At 35.6% G+C, this 25,214-nt stretch overlaps 1 protein-coding gene across 2 annotated transcripts in view; it reads right to left on the reverse strand.

Annotated features, from left to right (window-relative positions):
• Positions 1–25,214, reverse strand: part of USP8 (ubiquitin specific peptidase 8) — a 74,111-nt gene that overhangs the window by 27,977 nt on the left and 20,920 nt on the right. For both annotated transcript variants that reach the window (XM_082734783.1, XM_082734782.1), the window contains exons 2-10: positions 24,254–24,427; positions 21,024–21,168; positions 15,773–15,858; positions 14,330–14,492; positions 11,798–11,840; positions 8,969–9,113; positions 4,766–4,928; positions 1,542–1,686; positions 801–1,024 (exon numbers count right to left, since the gene is read on the reverse strand). In XM_082734783.1, coding sequence (XP_082590909.1) covers positions 801–1,024; positions 1,542–1,686; positions 4,766–4,928; positions 8,969–9,113; positions 11,798–11,840; positions 14,330–14,492; positions 15,773–15,858; positions 21,024–21,168; positions 24,254–24,357 — 1,218 coding nt within the window. In that variant the 5' untranslated portion in view covers positions 24,358–24,427. The remainder of the gene's footprint in view (positions 1–800; positions 1,025–1,541; positions 1,687–4,765; positions 4,929–8,968; positions 9,114–11,797; positions 11,841–14,329; positions 14,493–15,772; positions 15,859–21,023; positions 21,169–24,253; positions 24,428–25,214) is intronic.

Below are 25,214 nucleotides of genomic sequence, written 5' to 3' on the forward strand. Positions count from 1 at the left end.
AATGCAAGACAAACAAAACAAAACTGAAACAGACTCCTAAATAAAGAGAACAAACTGGTGGTTGCCCAAGGGGGATGGGTTTGAAGAGACTGGATGAAACAGGTGAAGGGGATTAAGTACAAACTTAGAGCTAAGAAATGAGTCACAGAGATGTAAAGTACAGCACAGAAAATATAGTCAATAGTATCTTAATAACTTTGATGACAGATGGTATCTAGACTTGTGATGATTTCATAATGTATACAAATGTTAAATCACTGTATTGTACATCTGAAACTAAAATAATATTGTATGGTAACTATACTTCAATAATAATGAAAGAAGTAACAATAACAAAAAACATGCATGATATTTACATATCAAATTCTAAGGAAATGGAACTATAGTTTTATTTTGAAAGCAAAGTATTGATATCACACATCTATCATCTTTAAGCTAAAACTATTTGGGAAAATACTTAAATTGTTAAATTTTACATTTTACAACTGCTAAACTGTAATACAAGAAAACACTGAAAATGTTCACGTTTTCTGTGGTAATACAATCTTCTACTGGTACTGCCTATAGTAAATGGGCTGCTAGCTGGCTTTGAAATCTTGTGAATTATCTATTCTAATACTACAACAGGACTGAATTATAATGAAAAATCTTTACAGCCAAAGGCACCAAAACATAAATTCTCTTCACTGGTATTTTTCTTTATAAAATAAAAAAGATGATATATAAAGCTTCATATGTATACTATGCATTTAATATTTAAAAAAGAGAAGCAATATAGTTAAAAGAAATCAAGAACATACCTGTGGAACATTCTTTATAATAGGCACTGGCTGAATTATGGGTAAAACATCAGATTTAGAAGCAGCAATTGGCTCAGCTGGAGTTGGTATGTTCAGTGTTGCCATTCTCTCATCTTGATCATTTATCAGTTCTCTATTTTCATCTACTTCTACAGAAGGAGGTGGCATCTGGGCAGTAGGTTTAGAGGGAACTGATTCTTCCAATGAAGGGTAAGTAAAATCCACTAAAATCCCCAAAAGAATAACATTTTTCAAAGAACAGCAAACACCATAAATAATACTTACATATCTCATGCATGTTATATGTAATAATTAAAGTAAATGAGGTGACAATCACAACAAGCTTTAAAAATTAATTTAACTGGGACGCCTGGGTGGCTCAGTTGGTTAAGCGGCTGCCTTCGGCTCGGGTCATGATCCCAGCGTCCTGGGATGGAGTCCCACATCGGGCTCCTTGCTTGGCAGGGAGCCTGCTTCTCCCTCTGCCTCTGCCTGCCACTCTGTCTGCCTGTGCTTGCTCTCGCTTCTCTCTCTATGACAAATAAATAAAATAAAAAATCTTAAAAAAAAAAAAATTAATTTAACTTCCAGGCTGTGGACACCTTCTATTTTTTAAGCCTGAAAACAAACTGCTATCCAATAGGACAAGTACACACACAACCAAGAACATAACCAAGAACACAAATAATATAAGGCTTATTTTACCAAAGCAATATTAAACAAAAATTTTCACATACATACATGAGATAGACACCTCTTCATTCTTGCCTCGTGGGGGTGGAGTGACTTTAGCATTTGTAGTATACTGAGGATAACAAAGGAGCCAGTTTTCATAGCCTCCTTCTAAAACCAAAGGCTCATTGCGCAGGACAGTTTTACTTTCCCACTATAAAATAAGGAAATAGTATTTTTAATATGGCAGCAGTCTCTTCACAGTTAAAAACACAAAAAACTGAATTTTAAAACTGTTCTCTTAAAGATTCATCTTTGAAAAAAATAAGAGCTGAATTCAAAATTCAGCACTGAATGAAAGAAAAGGATAGATCAGGTTTTAAAAACCACAACTAATCCAAGATCTTAGAAGAAAGTTATGAAAAAGTTCATATACAATAAAAGTCATCCATAATTTAACCACCCAGAGATACCACTTTAACATTTTAGGGTTTATTCTTAGAGTTTTCTATGCAGATGTATACCTTTTAAAGTTTATTTTTATGAAAAGTGAAACTTCTATGCTGTTGCTTTTCTCTTTTATGAACACCTTTTATTACGTTTTATCACCATCTGTAATGACCTGATAATATTCTGTTTTATACACACACACACACACACACACCACACCCAAACTGAATCAATCACTGGAACACATTATGTTATTTTCCCCATAATCAAGGCTGAGATAAACACTGAAGATCCTTATATATGCACACACCCAATCAACTCCATTAGGGAAAATCCCCAGAAGTGGTGTTGCTGAGCCAAGGGCACATGAACGTTTTAAGGCTTTTGGTATACACTCCTAACTTTTAAGTCATCTTTAAAAATATATATCAATGTATTTTTATAGGGTAATTTACTAGAACTAGAACTGCTGGATTAAAAATTTGGTAGATGCTGCCAAATTACCCTTCAAAAAGATAATACCAGTTTATTTATTTGTCAACAGTGTATGAGATTGCCTATTATAAATCTTCATAATTTTTACCAGACTGGTGGACATAAAATGGTATCATGTTTTAATCAGCTTTTATTAGTGAGGCTTATCTTTTAGTATATTTATTAACCATTAATATTCTAGGACCTAACTAATCTCCCTTGTCTATTTTTCAGTGGAGTTCGCTATTTTCTTAGTAAATAGTGAAGGTACTCTGAGTATCAAGAAAAGCAGTTCTTTGTCATGTATGTTACAATTATTTCTCCTGATTGACTTTCACTTTACTTATGGGATTTTTAACACAGTCAAATATATAGATCTTCCTTTGCCGTGTTTTGACTTAGGATCAAGATAATAAAAAATACCTACAATAAATGGTTTTTCCTAGTATTTCCTGTTTCAATCAACGTATTTATGCCATTGACTCATTTGAGGTATACTGTGATCTAAGAAGTAAGGTAGGAGTCCCCCTTCTTTACTTAGTGGCTAGCCAGACGTCCCAAACCATTCATTTCAATGCATCTTTTCTACAATAATTTGTTATGTCATCTTTATTGCACACTCAACTTCCATTTATCCTAGGTTGTACTTTATGAAACTGCCACTTCTGTGGGTGGAAACTAGTTGATTATTAGCAGTTTCGTATTTGAAATACACTTGTATCTCTAGATTCTCAATTTTAAAGCATGAATTGCTTTAAAATTCATTACTCCTGAAGAGTAATGTTCCATCAACTGACCTTCTACCAGCACTAAGTTTAATTTTACCAGCATTCAGTGCTATCAGTTTAATAATTTAACAAATTAAACTGAGCGTTATTTTTACCTTTGTTAATCAGCAAAATGGCATTCACTATTTCAATCTGCATTTCTACTAGTAAAGATGATCATTTTTATGTTCTGTCACTTGTTCAGGTCTGTGTCCACTACTTATTTTACTATTTCATCTTAAATAATTTTCTTATTTGCAAAACTATAGTTGACTGTTAAACAACATGGGTTTGAAGTGCGGAAGTCTACTCACACACTTTTTTTTTTTTTCTTTTGAGTTGACAGCAAAAGCCATAAACATTTATTTACAACTGCCCCCCACCCCAGTCTCCATGAAACAGATCAAGTGACTGGTTCAGAGGTAATGCCTGCTGCCCACTGAGTACCTGGGGGAACCTACTGAGGCTGTCAGCAGCCTTCAGTAATCTCCAGGAGCCCCGAACTGGACAGGGCTGGAGGTCACCCTGTGACAACAGAGTGGTTAGGTTGAAAGCCCTAGGGTGCTGAGCAGGAGGCTGAAGTGGAGGAATGCACCAAGAGGGCAGTACGGTGCTTGTTCAGGAAGCCCAGTATTCCTGACACTCCCCGCTCCCAGCTCTGGTCCTCTTTGGGTTTAGGATCCTCTCTTGCAGGGGTGTATCACTTGCCACAGTGGTTCCTGGAGGCCAGAACACACTTGTGTGGCTACAGCTGCCAATAGCCAAAGGCTGGTGGTCCATCTCTAGGTAGACGGGGCAGCTGTACACTGTGCTCCAGGGCACTGTTGCTACTTGCACGCCTACCTGGCAGCTGCCACTGCTGAGCAGAGGCTACCAGGCTGTGGAACACTGCCATCCCAGGGCCAGACCCACTGTTGCCACCAACCTTGTCCTGACACTGCCCCTCCACCTATATGAGCAGATAAATATATGTACAATACATGTACAGTACTATAAATGTAGTTTCTGTTATAATTTTAATAACATCTTTTCTCTAGCTTACTTTACAGTAAGAATACAATGTATAATATATATAATATACAAAATACATGTTAATTGACCGTTTATGTTATCAATAGGGTTTCTGGCCAACAGCAGGCTATTAGTAGTAAAAGTTGGGAGAAGTCAAAAGTTGTGGCAGGATGTCAGCACCCCTAACCCCTGTATTGTTCAAAGGCCAACTGTACTGCCATATTTGTTGGAAGTATTTTTGTTTGTCTCCTGCATTCTAATCTTATGATATTTTTTCACACTTTGGCTTTATCAAGTCAATCTTTTTCTCCTTAGGGACTACTTTCTTTGCTTTTATGTTTTCATAGTCTAATTAAAACAAAAAATAATGCTTTTTTCAGATAATTTATGTTCCTGGAAATTCTAATCCTACATAACATAGATCAGTTTATTGTTAGTTGGTGATTTAAAACTAGTCTTTCGGGTCTGAATTAAAAAAAATCTACAACCAAAGCTGACAGATCTTCTTAAGATAAATAGCTAGTTGATATACCTTTCTAACAACCAAATAGGGCTTACAATTATAGTAGACTAACAAGGAAACTTGCTAACCTTGAAAAGTGCATCTTTCAGACTCCGTAGAATTGTTCCAAGTTGTAAATCTTTTGTAGAACTAAACCAGTCAAGAAGTACCACATATTCCACATTCCCCCTCTTCTTCCATGTGTCCTTAGAATCATCTGGGAGTTTTGCTTCAATCCAACTAGCAGTGACTCTGAAATGTATTAACATTTGTATGGGGGCAAAGGTAGACAAGAGGTCCTAATATACTAATATAAGACACTGAGTTTTCTTCTAGTCTGTATCACACCATAGCAAACTTTAAGAAACATTTCCTTCTAAGGCCAAACTGTGTATCAGGGTATTAAATATCCCAAAATATTTAACAACTTCACCTTTGCATAACATTGGAATATATTTTAGTAATCAGCAGAAACTAAAAGAAACAGCCTCAACTCTGATCCTTCACAAAAAAGGGGCCAAAACTGAAAATACAGGAAGTCATCTGAGCATCTCTCTCAGCCACATTTAATAACTTTTGGGAGGGGCTGGGAAGGGACACTTGAGTATCATTATTTATACTTCAGTTTTCTTATACCTACATAATAGTTAACCAAATACCAAAATGTTTATTTAATACGCAGAGCATTTACTATGTGCCAGGTACTATTATAAATGCTTTATTCTCACAGAATCTGACTGAATCCTCACTACAAATCCTACGAAGTAGAGATTACTATCTCCATTTTATAAATGGAGAAACTGAGGCACAAAGATGTTAAGTAACCTTATAACTGCTAAGTCAAGTCAAATTCAAACTCAGGGAATCTGGTTCTTGTCCATGCTCTTAGCTGCTCTGCGGTGCTGCCTCTTATCATCAACTGTGAATAATATCAACTATCTATTAAAAGCACATTGTTCACATCCTCTTTTGCTCACAAGGAAGTTAAAAGTTCTTACCTCAAGTCTTTAGAATGGGCCTGTAGCATGCCCCCGCCATCCTATTTTACCAACCCCTCATCACTAACTACTTGCCCCTTTACTCCATGCCATGCCAGCTGTTGGCTTCCTTGTAGTTCCTGGTTATCAAAGTACTTTCCTGCCTAAGGGCCTCTGCTCCTGCTGCCCTTCTGTCTGGAATCCTTTTCCCTCAGAAACTGCATCATTCATTTCACTTATCCCCTCAAGATCTACTCAGTAATAATTTCTCTGTGAAGCCTTTTTGTATTAAAATTTTAATACCTATCCCAGGGTATACAGTTGACACACCCATGTCCATGTCCATTAGTAGCAGGCATACATTTTAAGTTTTACTGTTTTGCTACCCCATCTCCCTGTTAAAATACAAATTCTGTGAAGCAAAATTTCTGTTCAACAGTTAAGTCCCAGCGCTTAGACCACAGCAATCCAGCCCACAGTAAACTAATGCTCATTAAATATCTGCTGAATGACTGAATGAATAATACAGACTTGCTCCTCCAGGTGAGGAACTCCATATTACTCCTAGCAAAGCACCTAAGCATTTTAATATTTAAGTGATGATGATGACAAAGCAGGACTGGTGCACATTTATTCATAAGACAGAATGGTTTAGATTACTTGAAAGAAAAAAACAACCTTGTTCCTATATAATAATGTTGGCTACTATATCTTCTAGGAAATAAAAAGAGAAGAAATATAAAATACTGTCTCATAACATTCTCACCTGATACACAGTGATCAGAAGGATGTCTGGTCAACAAAGAATGAAAAATATTGAAATGTCATATTCTTAAGGACTATTTCTGACTCTAGGGATATATTTGCCTAAATATTCTTTGTCTAAATACTTGAGATCAGTATTCTATAAAAAATACTTTAGGAAATAAAAGTATTAACCAGTATTTCCCAAATTTCAGTCTTTCATGTATCATCTTCATATGCTAATTGTTTTGCTCTACTTTGCCTATTATTTAATATTCAACTTAATTACTCAACTGAAAGTGATCCTTAACTTTAACAGGAAAATGTATATTCTCATATACATGGAAAAACAGCATATCAAATAAAGGACAATCATAAAAATACAACAGATCAGTAAATTATGTTATATTCACACAACAAATCAGCATACAGCAGAGGATAAATGAACCACAACTATACATAATAATACAGATGACTTTCACAAACACAAAGTTTTTATTTCTTTTTTTTTTAATTTTTTTTTTCTAAGATTTTATTTATTTATTTGACAGAGATCACAAGCAGGCAGAGAAGCAGGCAGAGAGAGAGGAGGGGAACCAGGCTCCCTGCTGAGCAGAGAGCCCGATGCGGGGCTTGATCCCAGGACCCTGGGATCATGACCTGAGCTGAAGGCAGAGGCTTCAACCCACTGAGCCACCCAGGCGCCCCAAAGTTTTTACTTTTTTAAAGACTTTATTTATTTGACAGGGAGACAGAGAGAATGAGCACAAGTAGGGGGAGCAGCAGGCACAAGGAGAGGGTCAAGGAGAAGCAGGCTTCCCACTGAGCAGGGAGCCCAACACAGGGCTCCATCCCAACCTGAGCTCAAGGCAGATGCTCAACTGACTGAGCCATCCAAGCGCCCTGACAAACACAAAGTTGAGTATAAGCCAGACATAAAAGACTATAGATTGTATATTTCCTTTTATATAGAACACAAAAACAGACAAAAATAAATCTGTCTGTTAAGAAGCTGGTGGTTCCCTTTGGTGGGTGGGGACATGGGTAGTAACTAATACAGGGCATATGAAAGGCTTGGTCATATTCTATTCTGTGTTCAGATGTTAGCTATATGGGTGTGTTCGGTTTCTGAAAATTCACTGGGTTAAATACTTAGGAACACTTTTGTATGTATACTATACTATATTAAAATGCTAAAAAAAGACAATGAAGGAATATAGTAATCATCATCAGGTAGTTGCAAATACTGTTACCTACGAAAAGTTCTGCTAAGAAAGGAGATTAGCAAATATTAAAAAGGAATGCTAATACCAAACAGACTTCTTGTAACTGCTTCTGAAAGACTGAAACAAAAATTAAAGGGGAATAATTTTCTTGGCATGCAGTTCATTGTTCTTTAATCTTCAACCTGAACTCATCATGAGTTTCACAGCAGCCAAATTTCTTGTATTTTGGGAAACATTTAAGCTCAATAAAAACCTCAAACTTTCTGCTATTACAGATTAGACCATCTAAAGATTAATTACAATTTTGTCTTTTCAAATCCTGGAAATATATTCACACCTACTTGATTACATTAAGCACTCCAGTCTCACTTTTAAACAGCATATTTATAAGGTGCCCTATTCTTCAAGTCAAACATTTGTCAAGCATCAACAATGTGCCAAAAACTATGCAAATTTTATTATCTAATTTAAAAAGTGTATCTTTTCAATGTTGAGTTAAGCCTTAAAATGGGCCACAGATTCTAACTAATCCAAGTCCATAAACTAAGTCCATAAATGTAATTTATATAACACTCAAAATAGTAAAAATAGCTCTGGATATGAACTTTTAGCTCTGTTGCTATTATGATACTTTTTAATATTTAATATATCCATGCAAATAACTTTACAGATTAAAGCCTAATCAAAGAAGAAAAAAAACTTTAGTAAGCCCCTACTAGTGCCAGCCAACTAAAGTGTGTGTGTATAAAATTTCTCACTTAATCTTCTCCAAACTTCTGAAATACATAGTTTTACTATCCCTATTTCACAGATGCAAACACAGGCTTAGACAGGTGGAGTCAATGGCTAGATGTAGTTGATAAAAGACAGTTATGATCTGAATATAGTCTGACTTTAGAGTCTATTTGTTTACAGAATCATTTGGCTATTACTGCCTCCCCACCGCCTTCACAAAAAGTGTTTGTGTACTCTTTTACCACAGATAATAGCATGGGGTATTTCAAAATAAGAAACAATTAGTTCACAATTTTAGTCAATTTGGTACACATGCTTCACGGGCTCAGAAACAGAAAATAATAGGCGAAACTAGTCAACAAAAAGCTCAGGAGAGAAGGCTCACAAAGGCCGCTTCATTTCTTTTCTAATAAGACTATAAATGCCATAAATGGGAGAAAATAGCCAAACCAGAATGTCCTTTATACCACCCTTTGGAGAAAAGGTAGAGTGTGCCATTAAGGAGTAATAGGAGGAGAAAAATCTACTTTATCATATGTAGGTTGGATGCTAAGTAATAACATTAACTACTGTCCACAGTTAACCATTTTACCTAAATACGATGACTCACCCCGGTCTGATGGCTTCTTCAGGAACACTGAGAGAATTTGAAATATGGGAATCCTGATAATCCTGCATTCTTCGAGCATCCATTATAATCAAGCTGATGTTTTCATCCATCATCATTGTGTATAGCTCCTTTGCTGTGATTGTTCCTTGGAATCAAAAGAGACAATATAAGGAACAAGAAACATGTAGTTCTGTTCAGTAAACACAGAACAATCATTTCTTCTTCTAGAAGAATGAAGGGTACTAAGTATATATACCTGCTATCCCATCATTCTATTTCTATTTTTTATTTTTTATTTTTTATTTTTATTTTATTTTTTTTTTAAAGATTTTATTTATTTATTTGACAGAGAGAAATCACAAGTAGATGGAGAGGCAGGCAGAGAGAGAGAGGGAAGCAGGCTCTCCGCTGAGCAGAGAGCCCGATGCGGGACTCGATCCCAGGACTCTGAGATCATGACCTGAGCCGAAGGCAGCGGCTTAACCCACTGAGCCACCCAGGCGCCCCTATTTCTATTTTTTAAACTAACATTATATGTAATTTGTGTTTTTGACATTTCTCAAGAAACTAGTTCAATGTTGAAGGCTTAAAACACCAAAACTTGCTCTTGAGGTTATAACTACATCTGGTGCTGGTTCTGCTGCTACAATAAAAATAAAGGAAATTAATATATGCATCTCATGAAAATATTCTTATTCTCAGTAATTAAATCATTTGACAAATGTTAACCAGAAGAAACATTTGTGGTTCAAAAATTCTTGACAGGTTCTAAATTTTTAAAAAGTCTCGAGGTCTTATGGGGAGGAATTGCGCTCTGAATCAGGGGTTGACAAACTCTGGCTACCTGTTTTTAGTGGAACATAGCTGTAGTAAAGTGCTTATTGTCAATGGCTATTTTCTAGCTGAGACAGCAAGAATGACAGCATCCTCCACCCCGAAGCCTAAAATGTTTACTCTCTAACCCTTTAATATTTAGCCCAAATAAATATTTGTTATGTTGCTATCTTTCTCTTCCAGCTTCTACCACCTGAAAGGGAAGATTAAAATACACAACGAGGTCAACTATACTTCAATAATAAAAACTTTAAAAAAACAAACAAACAACAAGAACCAAATAAAGATTTAAAAAAATAAAAAGCTACTACCAAAGGAGCTTAAAATGTGAAGACCTATTTTGGCAGTGAGATATGAGAAGAATGTAGTCACAATATCTCCTAAGCTAAAATACCCACCTGCTAATAACCATCCTACTTCCCTCTCTAACCATCAAGATCATTTTGACAACAGAATTATCTAAAAAAGTTGGGAACAAACCACTTAGACAAGTAACACCTAAGCAGGATGAGATACAAAAAAACATAGATTAAAAACAAATCTTGGGGGCACCTGGGTGGCTCAGTGGGTTAAGACTCTGCCTTCGGCTAGGGTCGTGATCCCAGGGTGCTGGGATCAAGCCCCACATCGGGCTCTCTGCTCAGCGGGGACCCCCTCTCTCTCTGCCTGCTGCTCTGCCTACCTGTGATCTCCGTCTGTCATATAAATAAAATCTTTAGAAGAAAAAACAAATCTTGGAATAAATTAATAACAACTTTTAGGAAGGTATCTTACTATACTATTTTTTAAATTGTTGTATGGTAATATTTAATTTTTAAAAATATTTATTTATTATTTTAGAACAGGGGCGGGGAAGAGGGAGAGAAAGAGAGAGACTCTAAAGCAAATTCCCCTGCTGAGCACAGGGCCTCGTGTAGGGCTTAATCTCATGACCCTGAGATCATGACCTAAGCCAAAATCAAGAGTTGGATGTTCAACTGACTGAGCCATGTAGGTACCCCTGTTGTACAGTAATTTTTTTTTAAGATTTTATTTATTTGTCAGAGAGAGAGAGCGAAAGAGAGCATGCACACAAACAGGCAAAATGGCAGGCAGAGGAAGAGAGAGAAGCAGGCTTCCCAAGGAGCAAGGAACCTGATGTGGGACTCCATCCCAGGATCCTGGGACCATGACCTGAGCCAAAGACAGCCACTTAACTGACTGAGTCACCCAGGTGTCCCTGTACAGTAATATTTTAAATAGAGAATTTACTTCAATGTTACATACAATTGATATTTAAGCTGAACCTTTCCTGAGAGAGGAAAACTTACACAATTGTCCAAGTTTTACTGTTTAGGTCACATTTTTGTGACTGGAGTATCAATATCACATATGGATAACATCCAAATTACTAGTTTGGATTTTTTTGAGGGAAATGGAAAAGACTTTCAAATAATTAGCTCTACAAACTAGAGTCATAATAGTAAATATACAAATCCTTTTATAAAGTTCACTTATAAAAAGTCACTAAAAGTTTCACACATGCTAACTTACTCAATCTTTCTAAGTCTATATAACAGATACTACTATTACCCTCACTTTGCAGGATGGGGACATTAAGGTAGAGAGGTTAAGTAACATGCTCAAGATCACATGAAAATTCAGAGACAGTATTCAAAATCCAGGCAGTCTGACTTTGGAGAGTCTGTACTCTTAACCGCTTTGCTAAACTGTATCTTGGGGGGGGGGGACCTGAAAAGTACAAACTGTGGCTTTGATTGTTTTTAATCACAACTTAACATAAATATTCCCCATGACATATGCAGAATATAAACACGTTTTCGATATAACGGCACAGACTAAGAAAAATGATAAAGCTTACATACAAAATGTATGTAAACATTGTTCACTTACATACAAACAGAATGTAAAATCTGAAGCTTATTTGCATTAAATATTAAATACTATATCTCAATAATGACTCAAAAGAACTCCCTCCCTTCTGTACACACTTACCTTTCTCTGTGGTCTCACTTTTTTCACTCTTTTCACCATTTATCTGTTTCACAAAAAGAAAGTTTCAACTTTAACAGAAGTAAAAATTTTTTATAGAAATAGAAAGTTCAACTCTATTACTTCACTGAAACTGAAAGCCCAGAAAATGAAGTGTGCGAAGTACTGGCATTTTATTAAAATACCAATGAAGAGTCCTGGCTTCATCAGGTTATCTGGCAGCAGAAAACAGCTAAAATAACTAGCAATACAACAGAATCATGTAACACTTCCTTGAAATTTTCTTCAGTTAAAGGCTAAATATAATATAAAAGCACAGTCTGTTAAGAAATTTAATATTTAATTCAATGACAGAATATTTTTTTTTTTTTTTTAGATTTTATTTATTTATTTGACAGAGAGAGATCACAAGTAGGCAGAGAGGCAAGCAGAGAGAGAGAGGGGAGAAGCAGGCTCCCTGCCGAACAGAGAGCCCAATGTGGGGCTCAATCCCAGGACCCCGAGATCATGACCTGAGCTGAAGGCAGAGGCTTAACCCGCTGAGCCACCCAGGTGCCCCAATGACAGAATATTTCTTACAATGAAATAAAAATTCTGGCTATTCCTTTCAGAGTTCAATATTACATAATTGAAGGAAAACAAAAATTTGTAAAAATATAATTGTATTTTCTAACCAAGACAACGCAGGTTATTTCTGTAAGATACTAATTCGTTTTATAGAGGAAAAACCTACAACCACTTGAGAAGTGATCAATTTTAGCATCACTAAAATTAAAAAAGGAGTGTATGTAATGTGCCTCCTAATACAATGCAGTTATGAAGTGCACAGAGTCACCTATGAAGTGCACTTGCCAAAAGCAAAAACTGAACCTGAATCTCATTAAGCTTCTAGGTTGAACTTCTAGCCTACAACAAATATAGAAGATAGATGTATAGATTAAATGATACAAGATGGAAACAATTAGATAAATCCAGGATGTGGTTGGTTCATTTCACAGATCTGATCTGTATTAAAAAGTCAAAGGCAAGAAATTAAAAAAGTGAAATGGGGGACTAACGCAGAGAGTACTACAGAGACTTAATTTAAGAGACAAAACAATCAGAAGACTAAGAGTGGACCTTATCTGGATCCTAATTCAAACAAATCAACTCTAAAATATCATTATGAGCAGTGGGTAAATGTGAATATAGACTGGGCATTAGATTATATCAGGGAATTATTGTTAATTTTATGGGGTGAAAAAACAGTATTGTCATTAAAAAGAAAATGTCCCTTTCTTTGAGATGTACACTGAAACATTTAGTAGTAAAATGATATGTCCTCTATAACATGCTTTGAAATGATCTAGCAAAAGGGGGAAGTGCAGGTACAAAATGTGACAAGTGTTAGGTGACAAATGTTAGCTGATTATTGACACTAGGTAATGGTGTCTAATTATAATTTTTTTTCAGTACATAAAGGCTAAACAAAAGTAAAAGTAATAAGTTGGCTTAGTAAGTAATAAAAGTTGGCTCTCCTGCTGGAAAGGCAACAAAATAAAGACATTTTCAAGTCCCTTTCACACAGTTCTTTGAAGTTTTGCTTTTTATCTGTATCCGCCACTTGACCTACAAAAGAACATTCCACTATGGCAGTGTTACTTAAATTATGAGTTCCTAAAATCAACAAACCATATTTCTTCACTTCTTTTTAAATAGTGCTTAGTACAATGTCACAAGTAATTCAACAACTATTTCTTAATGAAACCGATGATGATTCACATACAAATGATAGCTGAAAGCTACAAAATCCTTAAGAAAAAGTAAAGCAGAAATCTTTATATGAATTTTGACAGTACATAAGAAATTGTATTTTAGGAAACACATACACACAAAAGAAAAGAAAGAAATCGTATTTTAGGAAGAGTAGTTTCTCAGAAGGTGAAGGGAAGGAGCTACAGTGGTAGCTGGCAGGTACAGATTGAGTCACTGATGGTTCTTGCCAACAAGATTGTGGCTAGATTACAAGTAGTCACTGAATAAATGGAACAAATGAGGAAGAGGAAAGGGAAATGGTCAGAAAGGAAGAAAAAGCGAGGGAGAGAGTATGAGACCTTACAAACACTTAAGACCGGGCATCAAGTAAGTAGCATACCAAATCTTTTTCAATTTAAATTACATTAGAAAGAAGAGGCCTTAAAGATACATCTATTTCAAGATCTTCCTTTGGCAATGAGGAAATTAAGTCCTAGAAGGGTGAAGCAAGACTTGACATGGGGCCAGAACTCAGATATACTGAATTACAACTTAACTGCTTTCTACTGCTCTAATTAGTTTTTTACAGTTATTATTAACTTGATTAATCTGTAAAGATCCAAAAGAAACATGGAATCAAATGAAGCTAGGATATTTAATTAAATTTCTAATAAAAACACTAAATTAAATTTTACCCTTGTTGCCTAAAAGTATGTTGTAGTGGTTATCTCAACTTGCACTAAGCAAATTATCTGGGGGAAAAAAACAATCTTTTTACTTCACAGAATACATTTGAAATACCTTTTGGGTTTTGTCTCTGGAATCCATTACATTTTCCAAGGAACTTTTAGGTGATGTGCCACCATCCTCTCTTCCTGCTTCATGCCTTTTCTGTTTCTGCAGCTGCTCTTCTTCCTGTCTGTCCTTTTCTTCAAGTTTTTTCCGTACTTCGGCTTCTTCATATCTAGTTGGGAAAAGAAGTCAAGATGTCTTTTACTGGCATGACATGAAAAATAAAGAGTTCCAGTTCCATAAAATTAGTACCCTACTGTGGGGTATTTTATGGCAGCAAACTTCCTCCCTCCAGCTGAAATTTTATCTGCCAGTGTTCTGTTCCAAACCACAACTCATAAATTTGCCCTCTGTAGATTTTAAATTGCCCAAAAATCTTGAAAAAAGAAACACTATGCTCTTAAGTTAAGGTTGTTTAATGCTCTTTTTGTTCTTTCCTTCCCACTAATTTCAACCTTTAAAAAAACTCAAATCTCCTGCAGTTCCTTTTTCAAAGGACTTATACTCTTAAAATGAACTAATTCACATATAAAGTAATCCAAAATATAAAAAGGTAAAGACAACAAATAAGTGAGAAAATGGTTTACATGACCAAAAGATAAAGGAGTATCTCTGGTAACAGTACAAGTAGGGAAAAACTAGACAAATCCAAGAGAAACATCAGTAAGGGGTAACCTAAAAATTAGGAGAAATTCTCTTCTACTCAGTTGATTAACTGGTGAAAGGAAGAAAAGAACGGTGATTCTAAATTGTACCAACCACCCTAACACATTCCAGCCCCAAGATTAGTAATTTCTGAAAAGGATAAAAGGAATATATTAATTCGAGAAAATAATTTCTAAGTAAAGACTATGATATATATAACTAGAATAGTTCATTGATTCAACCGTGAAAAATCAGTTAGAAAAACAGCTCCCTTTTATTCTGTTAAAGAATGATTAATAACTAAAAATTGAAACATACCGTTTTTAATTTCTTATTACTTTATAAGCCTGGCAAGCCGGTCATGGTAAATACTAGAATTAGATCTGTTTTTAAACATAATAGCTACTGCAAACTAGGCAGTTCAAAACTAATAGTAAATACTTCATTCCCATAAGACCAGTGTCCAGTAGCACGTTACTGCCTGGGGCATCTGAGGAATTATATTTTTCTAAAAAATCCTGTCAGAGAGTTAGGAAAACCTGAACCTAAGCTCTGATATACTACACCAAGGCTTATCACAATAATCTATCATTCTGAACATTTTCAGGTTTTCAGTAAAAAATATGAATGTAACACATAAACATAATAAAGGCAATACGGCAGAAGATTCTAATTTTTGTTAATATAAAATTTATTTCTAGGAACTGGGATTCATACGCATGGTCAGATATAAATCGACAAGTTCTAAATATTATTTGTATCTTCTAAATTTATGTTCTTTTAAAGATTTTACAATAATGTCTGTACCTGAGTTTAAGGCTTTCAGAGAGTCTTTCAGCTTCTTCAATAGCTTTTTTGATGTTTGCAAGTCCAAGTATTGAGTGAAAGTAGTCCTAAAATTATAAGAAAACCATCCCATACTTTTAGTACTGGTCATTGTACACAGCACTAATGCTAAAAACGTTACAATCATGGTGCTACGTGAAGGAAAGACTGGATGAAAACATAACTGAATGTTTTTTTTTTAACTTTTAACCTACATAAACACACAACTTGCTTTCCAAATGTTTCAAAAGCATTTCTTCATACAATTAGTTTGCACAAACACACACAAAAAAACCCCAAACAAACAAAAAACCCAAAACCCTAAAAGGTAGTAATTTTATTTATTTGGAAGACACCTTTCAGTATAAATACTGGGGGTGCTTGGGTGGCTCAGATGGCTAAGCATCTGCCTTTGACTCAGGTTATGATCTCAGGGCCCTGGGATCAAGCCCCACACTGGGCTCCCTGCTCAGCTGAGAGTCCACTTCTCCCTCTCCCTCTGCCTCTCCCCCTGCTTGTGCACACACTCTCTCTCTGTCTCAAATGAATAAGTAAAAATCTTAAAAATATATATATAAAATACTATTCCTATTATTTATGAATAAGACCAAAAAGCAAAGATTTCAGGAAAAATATATATTTTCCTATTGCAAATATGTTACTTAGGTTTCTTTCTCTAGAATCAGAACCCGTAAAGCAAATTGTATATTGACCTACAGCATGGTATTTATTTTGTTTTCCTTGTTTTAAACTGCGAGGTTTTTGCCTCCACCTTTATAATAGCAACCCACCTCTCAACTGGAGTCAAAACACTTTTGACATAAAACACTTGAGGAAGCCTTGAGTAAGTATCAGATGACAGAAATAAATCATTAATAATATAATCTTTAAAAAAAACCACAAAACGTTTGGCACATAACTTAAGCAGAATAAAGTTAAGAAAAATAACTTCTCTAAGAGGTCATTGATTAGATCCTGCAATCAGAGATATTTTCAAATTAAGGTTGGCTGAACATGACAATAGCACAGTGAAACTCAGCTGATTTTTGGATCTAATTATCTAACTGGCCACAACTTGTCAGTGTGACTCTGAAACAGAGCCTAGTAGCACAGTTCATCACAAATGATATAGCAATAAAAAATTAATAAAAAGAAAGACCAAGACGCAAGATACGCACTGCTGGCTCTTTGAAAAGCAGTCACTAAGAGCTGGTTTGGGGTAAATCTATTGACAACCACTACCATATGTCTGTTTAGCCGAAAAGAAGATCATGTTTTGGGACTCCTGGCTGGCTCAGTAGGTAAAGTACATGTAGCTTTTGATATCTCAGGGTTGGGGCTATGAGTTTGAGCCCCATATTAGATGTAGAGAATACTTAAAATACATAAATAAAGTACATCATGTTTTAGGTTAGGCTTATTCTTCTAAATAAAGACTAAATAATTTAAAAGGCCCTTCATTATGTAATTTCAATAAAAGTAAAGTTTTTTCAATATTGTAGCAACTGAAAACTTCAGCTGCCACAAATGTCCAGAATTTTGATGCAGTGTTTTTTGTTTTTTTTTTTAAGATTGTACATATTTATTTGTCAGAGAGAGTGAGAGAACATAAGCACAAGGAGAGGGAGCAGAAAGCAGAGGGAGAAGCAGGCTCCCCACTGAGCAAGGAGCCCGATGTGGGGCTTGATTCTAGAATCCCGGATCATGGCCTGAGCCAAAGGCAGATGTTTAACTGACTGAGCCACCCAGGCATCCCGATGCAATGTGTTTTCAAAAGAAAACAAAATTTAATCATTATTTTAAGATTTCTCTCATAAAAATAAAACAAAAATTACTGTGACTTGCTTTTTAATTTTTTTGACATGAACTCATTAAAAAAAGCCAGCCTATAAGCTTAACCCCGTTTAAATTCTGAAAAAATTGTTTGTGTTTGGGCATGCCTGTTACAAATTTCCAGAAGACACTCCCCTAGTATTAGTGAGGGGTTTTTTGTCAGTAATTATATCTCTCTGTGCTCTTAAAGGAGAACAATTAATATTTTCAAGTTGACAGAATAGAAAAATAACATCCAATTTTTTACACAACTAAACCATTTGTTTCTCAGGTTTACCCAAATAGAACTTTCTTATTCCTGAACACAAAAACTCAAGTCTCATGATTTCACAAATAAAAAGGCTTACCAAAAATATTTAGGAATAATTATCATGTATATCATGCAGATTTGAAAATATAATTCTAATTTATCTAGACTTTGCTACACTAATATTTTCAATATTATTTCCCTTTTCAGATAACCCTGAAAAAATTATTCATAAAGGGATTTTTTTCAATGAATAAGAAATGTAATGCATCTTCTACTAGTGACCTTCCTAAATTAACATTTTATGTAAATCTTAAATACTCCCTCGTGTAAAACAAGAGTGAAAGATACAGGTTTCTGAAGAAGACTAGTGACATTATATTCTGCCCCTACCTGATTTAAAGTGTAAATCCTAGAAAATGTCTAGTTGGTAAATTTAACACTTCACATACTTGAAGTGCACTGGAGATGCTGGGTTAAATAAAACAAAAACAGAAGGCAGAAGGAGATATGTACCCTGGACAGAGCAAATGAACAACTCCAGTGCATGAAGTAACAGCCTGAGTTACCTGAGCCTTGGGAGGGAGCTTCCTAAACTGAACAACTCCTGTAACTTTCAACTACTCCCTCTGGGAATGTAATAGATACTCTGTGGAAATGGAAAAAAATTCTTATCGATTAAACTTCACTCCTAATCTTCTCAAGTTAAAAAAGTAGCTATAAGAACACCCCCAATCTTCTCAAAGAAAAAAAGCAACCACTAACTTAGAAAACTACAGCAAAAAGTCGGGGTGCCTGGGTGGTTCAGTTAGTTGAGTGGCCACCTTTGGCTCAGGTCATGATCCCAGGGTCCTGGGATCAAGTCCCACATCTGTTTCTCCCCTGACTCTGCCTGCCCCTCTCTGTCAAATAAATAAAATTTTAAGAAAAGAAAGAAAGAAAGAAAGAAAGAAAGAAAGAAAGAAAGAAAGAAAGAAAGAAAGAAAAGAAAAGAAACGAAACTACAGCAAAAAGTAAATACATACAAAATTTGCCCTACCACAACAGACGAAACAGGAGACACCAAAACTACCAAGCTATCCAAAATTGTAAATCTTTCAAAAAAATTTACTTTACTAAACACTTCTACCCTTCTTTTAAAAATAATTCCACTTTAATAGATATTATAAAAACCATCAAAGAGCGTACAGAAACTTGTTTGAATTTGGGCAAGCCTCTGTATTTGCAGACAGGTATGCTCAAGAATGTTCTAAGATTAGGACCAATCTAGCCAACTGTGGACAGAAGGATGAACCTAACATGCAAGGGGCCACTTTTCCAAAGCTACAACTAAATCCCTGTAACTATTATTAACATAACTTTGTTGGTGAAAAATACCAGCAATGACTTAGCACTATTAAATAAAACACTAAAGTCATCCCTTAACCAACAACCAAAAGAAATTATATAGGTCACACCACTCTGGGGGAAAAAAAAAGGTTATTTCAGGGGCACCTGGGTGGCTCATGGAGTTAAGCCTCTGCCTTCGACTCAGGTCATGATCCCAGGATCCTGGGATTGAGCCCCCAATCTGGCTCTCTGCTCAGCAGGGAGCCTGTTTCCCCATGCTTCTCTGTCTGCCTCTCTGCCTGCATGTGATCTCTCTCTCTGTCAAACAGATAAATAAAACCTTTAAAGAAAAAAATCTTAAAAAAAAATCTTTAAAGAAAGAGTCATCTCAAAGAATGAGAGAACATTTTTCACTTCTGTAAGTCAATTTAAATAAGGCAAACCAATTCAGTGATCAACAACAACAAAATCTCAATATTATTTCAAGAAGGCTTCTCAACCAGGTGAGAAACCTATATGCAGTATAAGTTGCTGCTGCTTATTGTCTGGTAGCAAGGCTGCTGGTGGAACCACCCACACAATATTCCTCCAATTTCTCTAACCTACTCACTGTGTTCTTCTTTTGTCCGTTTCTGGTACAGCTGAAATGCAACCATGTTCTCTAGCAAGACATACCTAGTTATTAGTTCTCTTTATCCATTTATATCCTTTCCCACGGCTTCAGCAAAAGAAAGGAACTTACTCAAAGGATAAAAAGGAAAAGTAATAGTAATAATAGCAAATAAAAATGGAAGCAATCAATATTAACTGATTCTTTAACACAGCTACAATGTCACTCAAATATAAAAAGCTGCCACATAAAAACAAGAGACAGACCAACCAGAGACTGAAAAATGAAACAGGAAGATGTGGTGTGTACACATACACACACACATACACACACATACACTGGATTATTACAAAGCCATTAAAAAGGATGAGGCTGTATAATTTGTGACAACATGGATGAACCTAAAGGGTATTATGCTAAATGAAACAAGTCAGATTGAGAAAGACAAATATCATATGATTTCACTCACAGGCAGCACCTAAAAAAACCCCAAATGAATAAACAAATGAAAAGTAGAATCATACATGTAAATTTAGAGAACTGATAGTTACCAGAGGGGAGGGGGAGGAGAGGGGGAAAATGGGTGAAGGCAAGTGGGAGACAGGCTTCGAGCTATGGAATAGATTAAGTTACAGGAATAAAAGGCAGAACACAGGGAAGGTAGTCAATGATATAAAAGTGTTGTATGGTGACCGATGGTAGCTACACTCTCGGTGAGCACAGCATAATGTATAAATTTATCTAATCACTATGCTGTATACCTGAAACTAATGTAACATTGTATTCAACTACACTCAAATAAAAAAGTAAAAATGAAACACATACACACATACATTACTTGACAAAATCCTGAATCCTGAAAAAGTATGACTGCAGACACATGTTTCGTATTTAATGCATGAGTAAACTGAATCCTTCCACTTGATCTGGTGATCATTTACTGTAACAGAAAACTTAGGCATCTTTACATTGCTATAAACTTGTACTAATCCAAGGTAAATGAGGTATGTGTATACAGTGTGATTACATCTACATATATACAGCTAAAAATGAAGAAACTAAACATTTAGTTTACTTTTTCTAGCTGCATAAGAGTTTGAACTTGGTCCAACACAGTGTGACCTAATTTCAGTATCAGTTAACTTTTAGAGGAAATCAGTAGCTCTACTGCGCAAAAATAACTTAGCAAATAAAAATGCAAAAATAAAAGGTACCTGCTGTTGCTTGAAATCAGGCCTTTTTTTGATAAGATTATAAACAGTCACATATTTCATATACAGTACATAGGCCTTTTCCTCATCACGATCTAATCTGCATTCTTCTGCTGTCTTGAAGATCTTCAGGGCACTCTGTACATAACTTCAATTAGAGAAAAAAATAATTAAAACACCTGATATAAAGGCAGGGGGGAAATCATGATAAGGTCTACAGAGAATCTTGGTAAGTGAATTTCATAATTCAGACTGCATGACTTTGTAAATTATACAAAGTTTCATATATGTTTGGATGCAACCTGAAAATTCCCCTATCCTACTAATAAGTACTTCTGCTTCCCAAGAGTTGTTTATATACCATTGAACTGTTCAAAATGCACTGAGTCCAGTTTTAAAAGATTTGCTATGGTAGATAATCCTGAGACAAGTGGTCCTCGGGCAGTCATTTAATAGTCATACTCTACTATTAAGGAAGATAACTCCATACCACTTGCATTAAAGTAGGGGAGCTAAAATCTTTAGTTAATGTTTAATGTTAAGATACTTTTCAATTCTCCTCACCCCTTTCTAAATATGCTGTAAAAATCTCCCCACCTAAAATCCAAGAAATAAGGGGTAGGGAAAGAAACAGAAGTTCAATCTTTTTACTTGGTTAAAGTCTTCTACAAAATGACCAAATTGCACTCTGATTCACTGGTGCTGGAAGGAAAAGGGATTTAAAGTCTAAAAATAAGTGATCTTAAAATTCCACTTTGGTAAATCTGAGGATTCTGTGGCATTCAGTCTAAGGTCATCTGCCTGGTAAAGTCTTTAGAAAGCAAATTAATAAAATAGGCATTCCTTTGGGAGGAATTCAATCACTGCGGACTAAAGTTTTGGCAACCTAGTTATAGTACTAATGTTCACGTATAATGTGCTTTATCAATTTTATCTATACAGAAGAGTGTTTCTTGTTTTCTGTAATTTTCAATCTGCTCCACAACTAAAACATGAATTAGTGATGAAATTGGCCAGGCCAAGACCACCACATAAAGAACAGGGCCAAAGTTTTTTTTACGACAAAAGATACACTCTGCTTAGCATGTGTACAATCTGCCTTGCATGGCATCATGGTCCTAAAATCAGATAAATCAAACCAAAGCTAGTGAGAGATTCTCTTTGGAAGAGTTTAGGAGTGGAAGCAATAGTCCTTGGGTTTTACATAAACTTCTTTCTAAACTTTTATCTAAACTTCTTTCACTCTGATGCATGTATATCTCACAAGCTTATATGTAGCCGACCAAGCTGAGATGGCCATAGATGGCACTGTTTCACTGTGCGTACAGTGAAACAGCTAAAAATCCTAAAAAGATCCTATCGTTCTTTGATTAGTGCTATGCCATAGCAAGAACATGAAGAGGTATATTTAAGGAAGTCCTGCTGACATACATTTCCTATGGAATCAAGGTGGTCCCAGAGCTAACCCAGACATGACTAGAATGAATGGATCTGTCTCAGGATTATGTGAAGATCTCTGAGAAAGCTTCAAGGTAGCTTTATCTTTCCCATTGTTTTCTATTTGAAAGTCATTCAGAAGTTTTTTATTTATTTTTAAATCTATCTTTATTTTAGAGAGCACCTATTCGAGAATGGGGTTGGGGCGGGGGGAGAGGGAGAGAGAATCTTAAGCAGGTTCCATGGGGGGAGGGGGAAACTCCTCATAGGGTCCAAAATGGAGTTCAATCTCATGACCTGGAGATCACGACCTGAGCCCAAATCAAAAGCTGAATAAACAGACTGAGCCACCCAAGCGCCCCATCAGCAGAAGTTAAATAGAACTGTTTTTTCTGTTATCCCACCAATATTACCAACTTAGGTCAAGAAGTAGGCCAATCCTTCTCTTATTCTTCCTGTCCCTGAAAAGATTGGTTTTTTAAAAGACCCTTTTGTCCACTGTAATGGTTAGAAATATCAGTTCATTTTGGGATTTTCTTTTGTGACCTTCTTTAAAGTTCCTACTGTTCTGTCCTCTTCATCCCTGATGTTTTGTTTTCTTTCCAGCTTCTATTTCCTTTAGAAAATGATGCATAAGGCTGTCCCTGTGCATTCACAGGTCTCTTCAGATACCTCTTCACAGGTTCATTTGGGATCATATATATCATCTTTTTTAGAGCCTCCCATTTATGGAGGAGCCATGGAACGCCTCTTTCCCGCTTTCTAAAATTTGCTTGCCCCAAGTCTGGGATATATGGCTGGCAAAATACACCTTTCTTTCTGAAACCTCAATTTCCAACTCTATTAATTATGTAGTAACTTATCTCCAAATCTTCTCCTTTGTCTGTCAAAATTAATTCAGAAGAAAATTTCCACTATTGCCTCTTGTCCCATATCAGAGATAAAACTATCAAGTTAACAATTTTACTGATACCTGATTTTTAGCAATATTACTTTCAGTAAATACCAAAATACCTGGACCTCTCCCTATTATATTTTATCTCAGGACAGATTTTGTAATCATTAAGAGTGAAGTATCGTCTCTAGCCTCCACGTCAGCAGGTAGATAAACTGTGTGTCTTCAAAAATAAAAACCCGGGGGCGCCTGGGTGGCTCAGTGGGTTAAACCTCTGCCTTCGGCTCAGGTCATGATCTCAGGGTCCTGGGATCGAGCCCCACATCGGACTCTCTGCTCAGCAGGGAGCCCACTTCCCTGTCTCTCTCTGTCTACTTGTGATCTCTCTCTCTGTCAAATAAATAAAATAAAAAATCTTTAAAAAAAAAAAATATCATTACATTGAAAGTTCATGTCAAATTGGCACAAATTAATACTCTGCTAAATATTAGACAAAAAATACATTTCTCCTCTTTTAATCAAAGAAAGACTATGCTAGGATCATATCTTAGATGTGAAATATATATGGATAAAATGACCTTTAATTAAAGTATATCTATACTGTTTTATAAAAGACATTAACTGTGGCTGAATGAATTTTGTAGAAACCTTGTAGTCTTTACCTCTTAAACTTAGAATTGTTACACTGTCCAGAGAACAGAAAATATTCATGTCAGCAGAATATATATATATATTCTGCCAAAATAAAGTTAAGAACTTCTCTAAGGAGGTCTTACTTTATTCATGTGATGATGCCATTTTTCAAATAAACTTCAAATTGACTATTTATCTAACCCACTTAATAATATGGAAATGAACTAAAAATTAGTATGATTCAGTGAAACTAGCAAAGGATACATACTTCCTCGTGCTTATTTTCTCTGGTTTAACTTCTGTCTTCTTATTGAGGTCTTTTAGTGAAGAACTGAGGTAGAGTTCTTTAGGAACTGAAGCCACAGCAGGCATGATGAATAATCTTTACTTTTACTTTTCCACTTTCACAATGGATGGTGTACTTCATTAAAAGCAGTTCTTTCTGAAAGAAAATGAACACAAATATTTCCAATTAACAACAAAATAAATGAACAGTTAAAAAGCATCAAAGTCCTAAACTAAGATGGGCACGTGTTATAATGAGCACTGGGTGTTATATGCAAATAATGAATCATGGAACACTACATCAAAAACTAATGATGTGGGTGCCTGGGTGGCTCAGTGGGTTAAAGCCGCTGCCTTTGGCTCAGGTCATGGTCTCAGGGTCCTGGGATCGAGTCCCACATCGGGCTCTCTGCTCAGCAGGGAGCCTGCTTCTCTCTCTCTCTCTCTCTGCCTGCCTCTCCATCTACTTGTGATCTCTCTCTGTCAAATAAATAAATAAAATCTTAAAAAAAAAAAAACTAATGATGTACTGCATGGTGGCTAACATACATAATACAAAAATAAAATCTGAAAAAAAAAGTTAGTTTTAAATTATCGTGAGTATCCATTTTGGGAATTCAAGATATTCAGGTTATCAATAAATTAATTTTTTCAAATGTTCTTTAACTAAATGAATTATTTTTTGTATCACTGTCTTAAGTATTAAGAATTTTCCTGTCAAATACTCAACAGAGTAAGAGCTTTTACATTTTTCTACTGCTAAATCTGTTATTAATATATAGATCACAAATAGAAAGAAGTTTCATTTAGAAATATTTCCCTTCCTCATTGATAATACTAGTTAATAAAAACAAGCAAGCTGAACAAGTTAGTGGGGGATGGAGTAGGCAGGGCCAATTTATACAGACCTAGGGATATATGAACAGAATATACCCAAGTACTTT

Source organism: Mustela nivalis (genome assembly GCF_964662115.1).
Source record: "Mustela nivalis genome assembly, chromosome: 6".
Classification (NCBI taxonomy): domain Eukaryota; kingdom Metazoa; phylum Chordata; class Mammalia; order Carnivora; family Mustelidae; genus Mustela; species Mustela nivalis.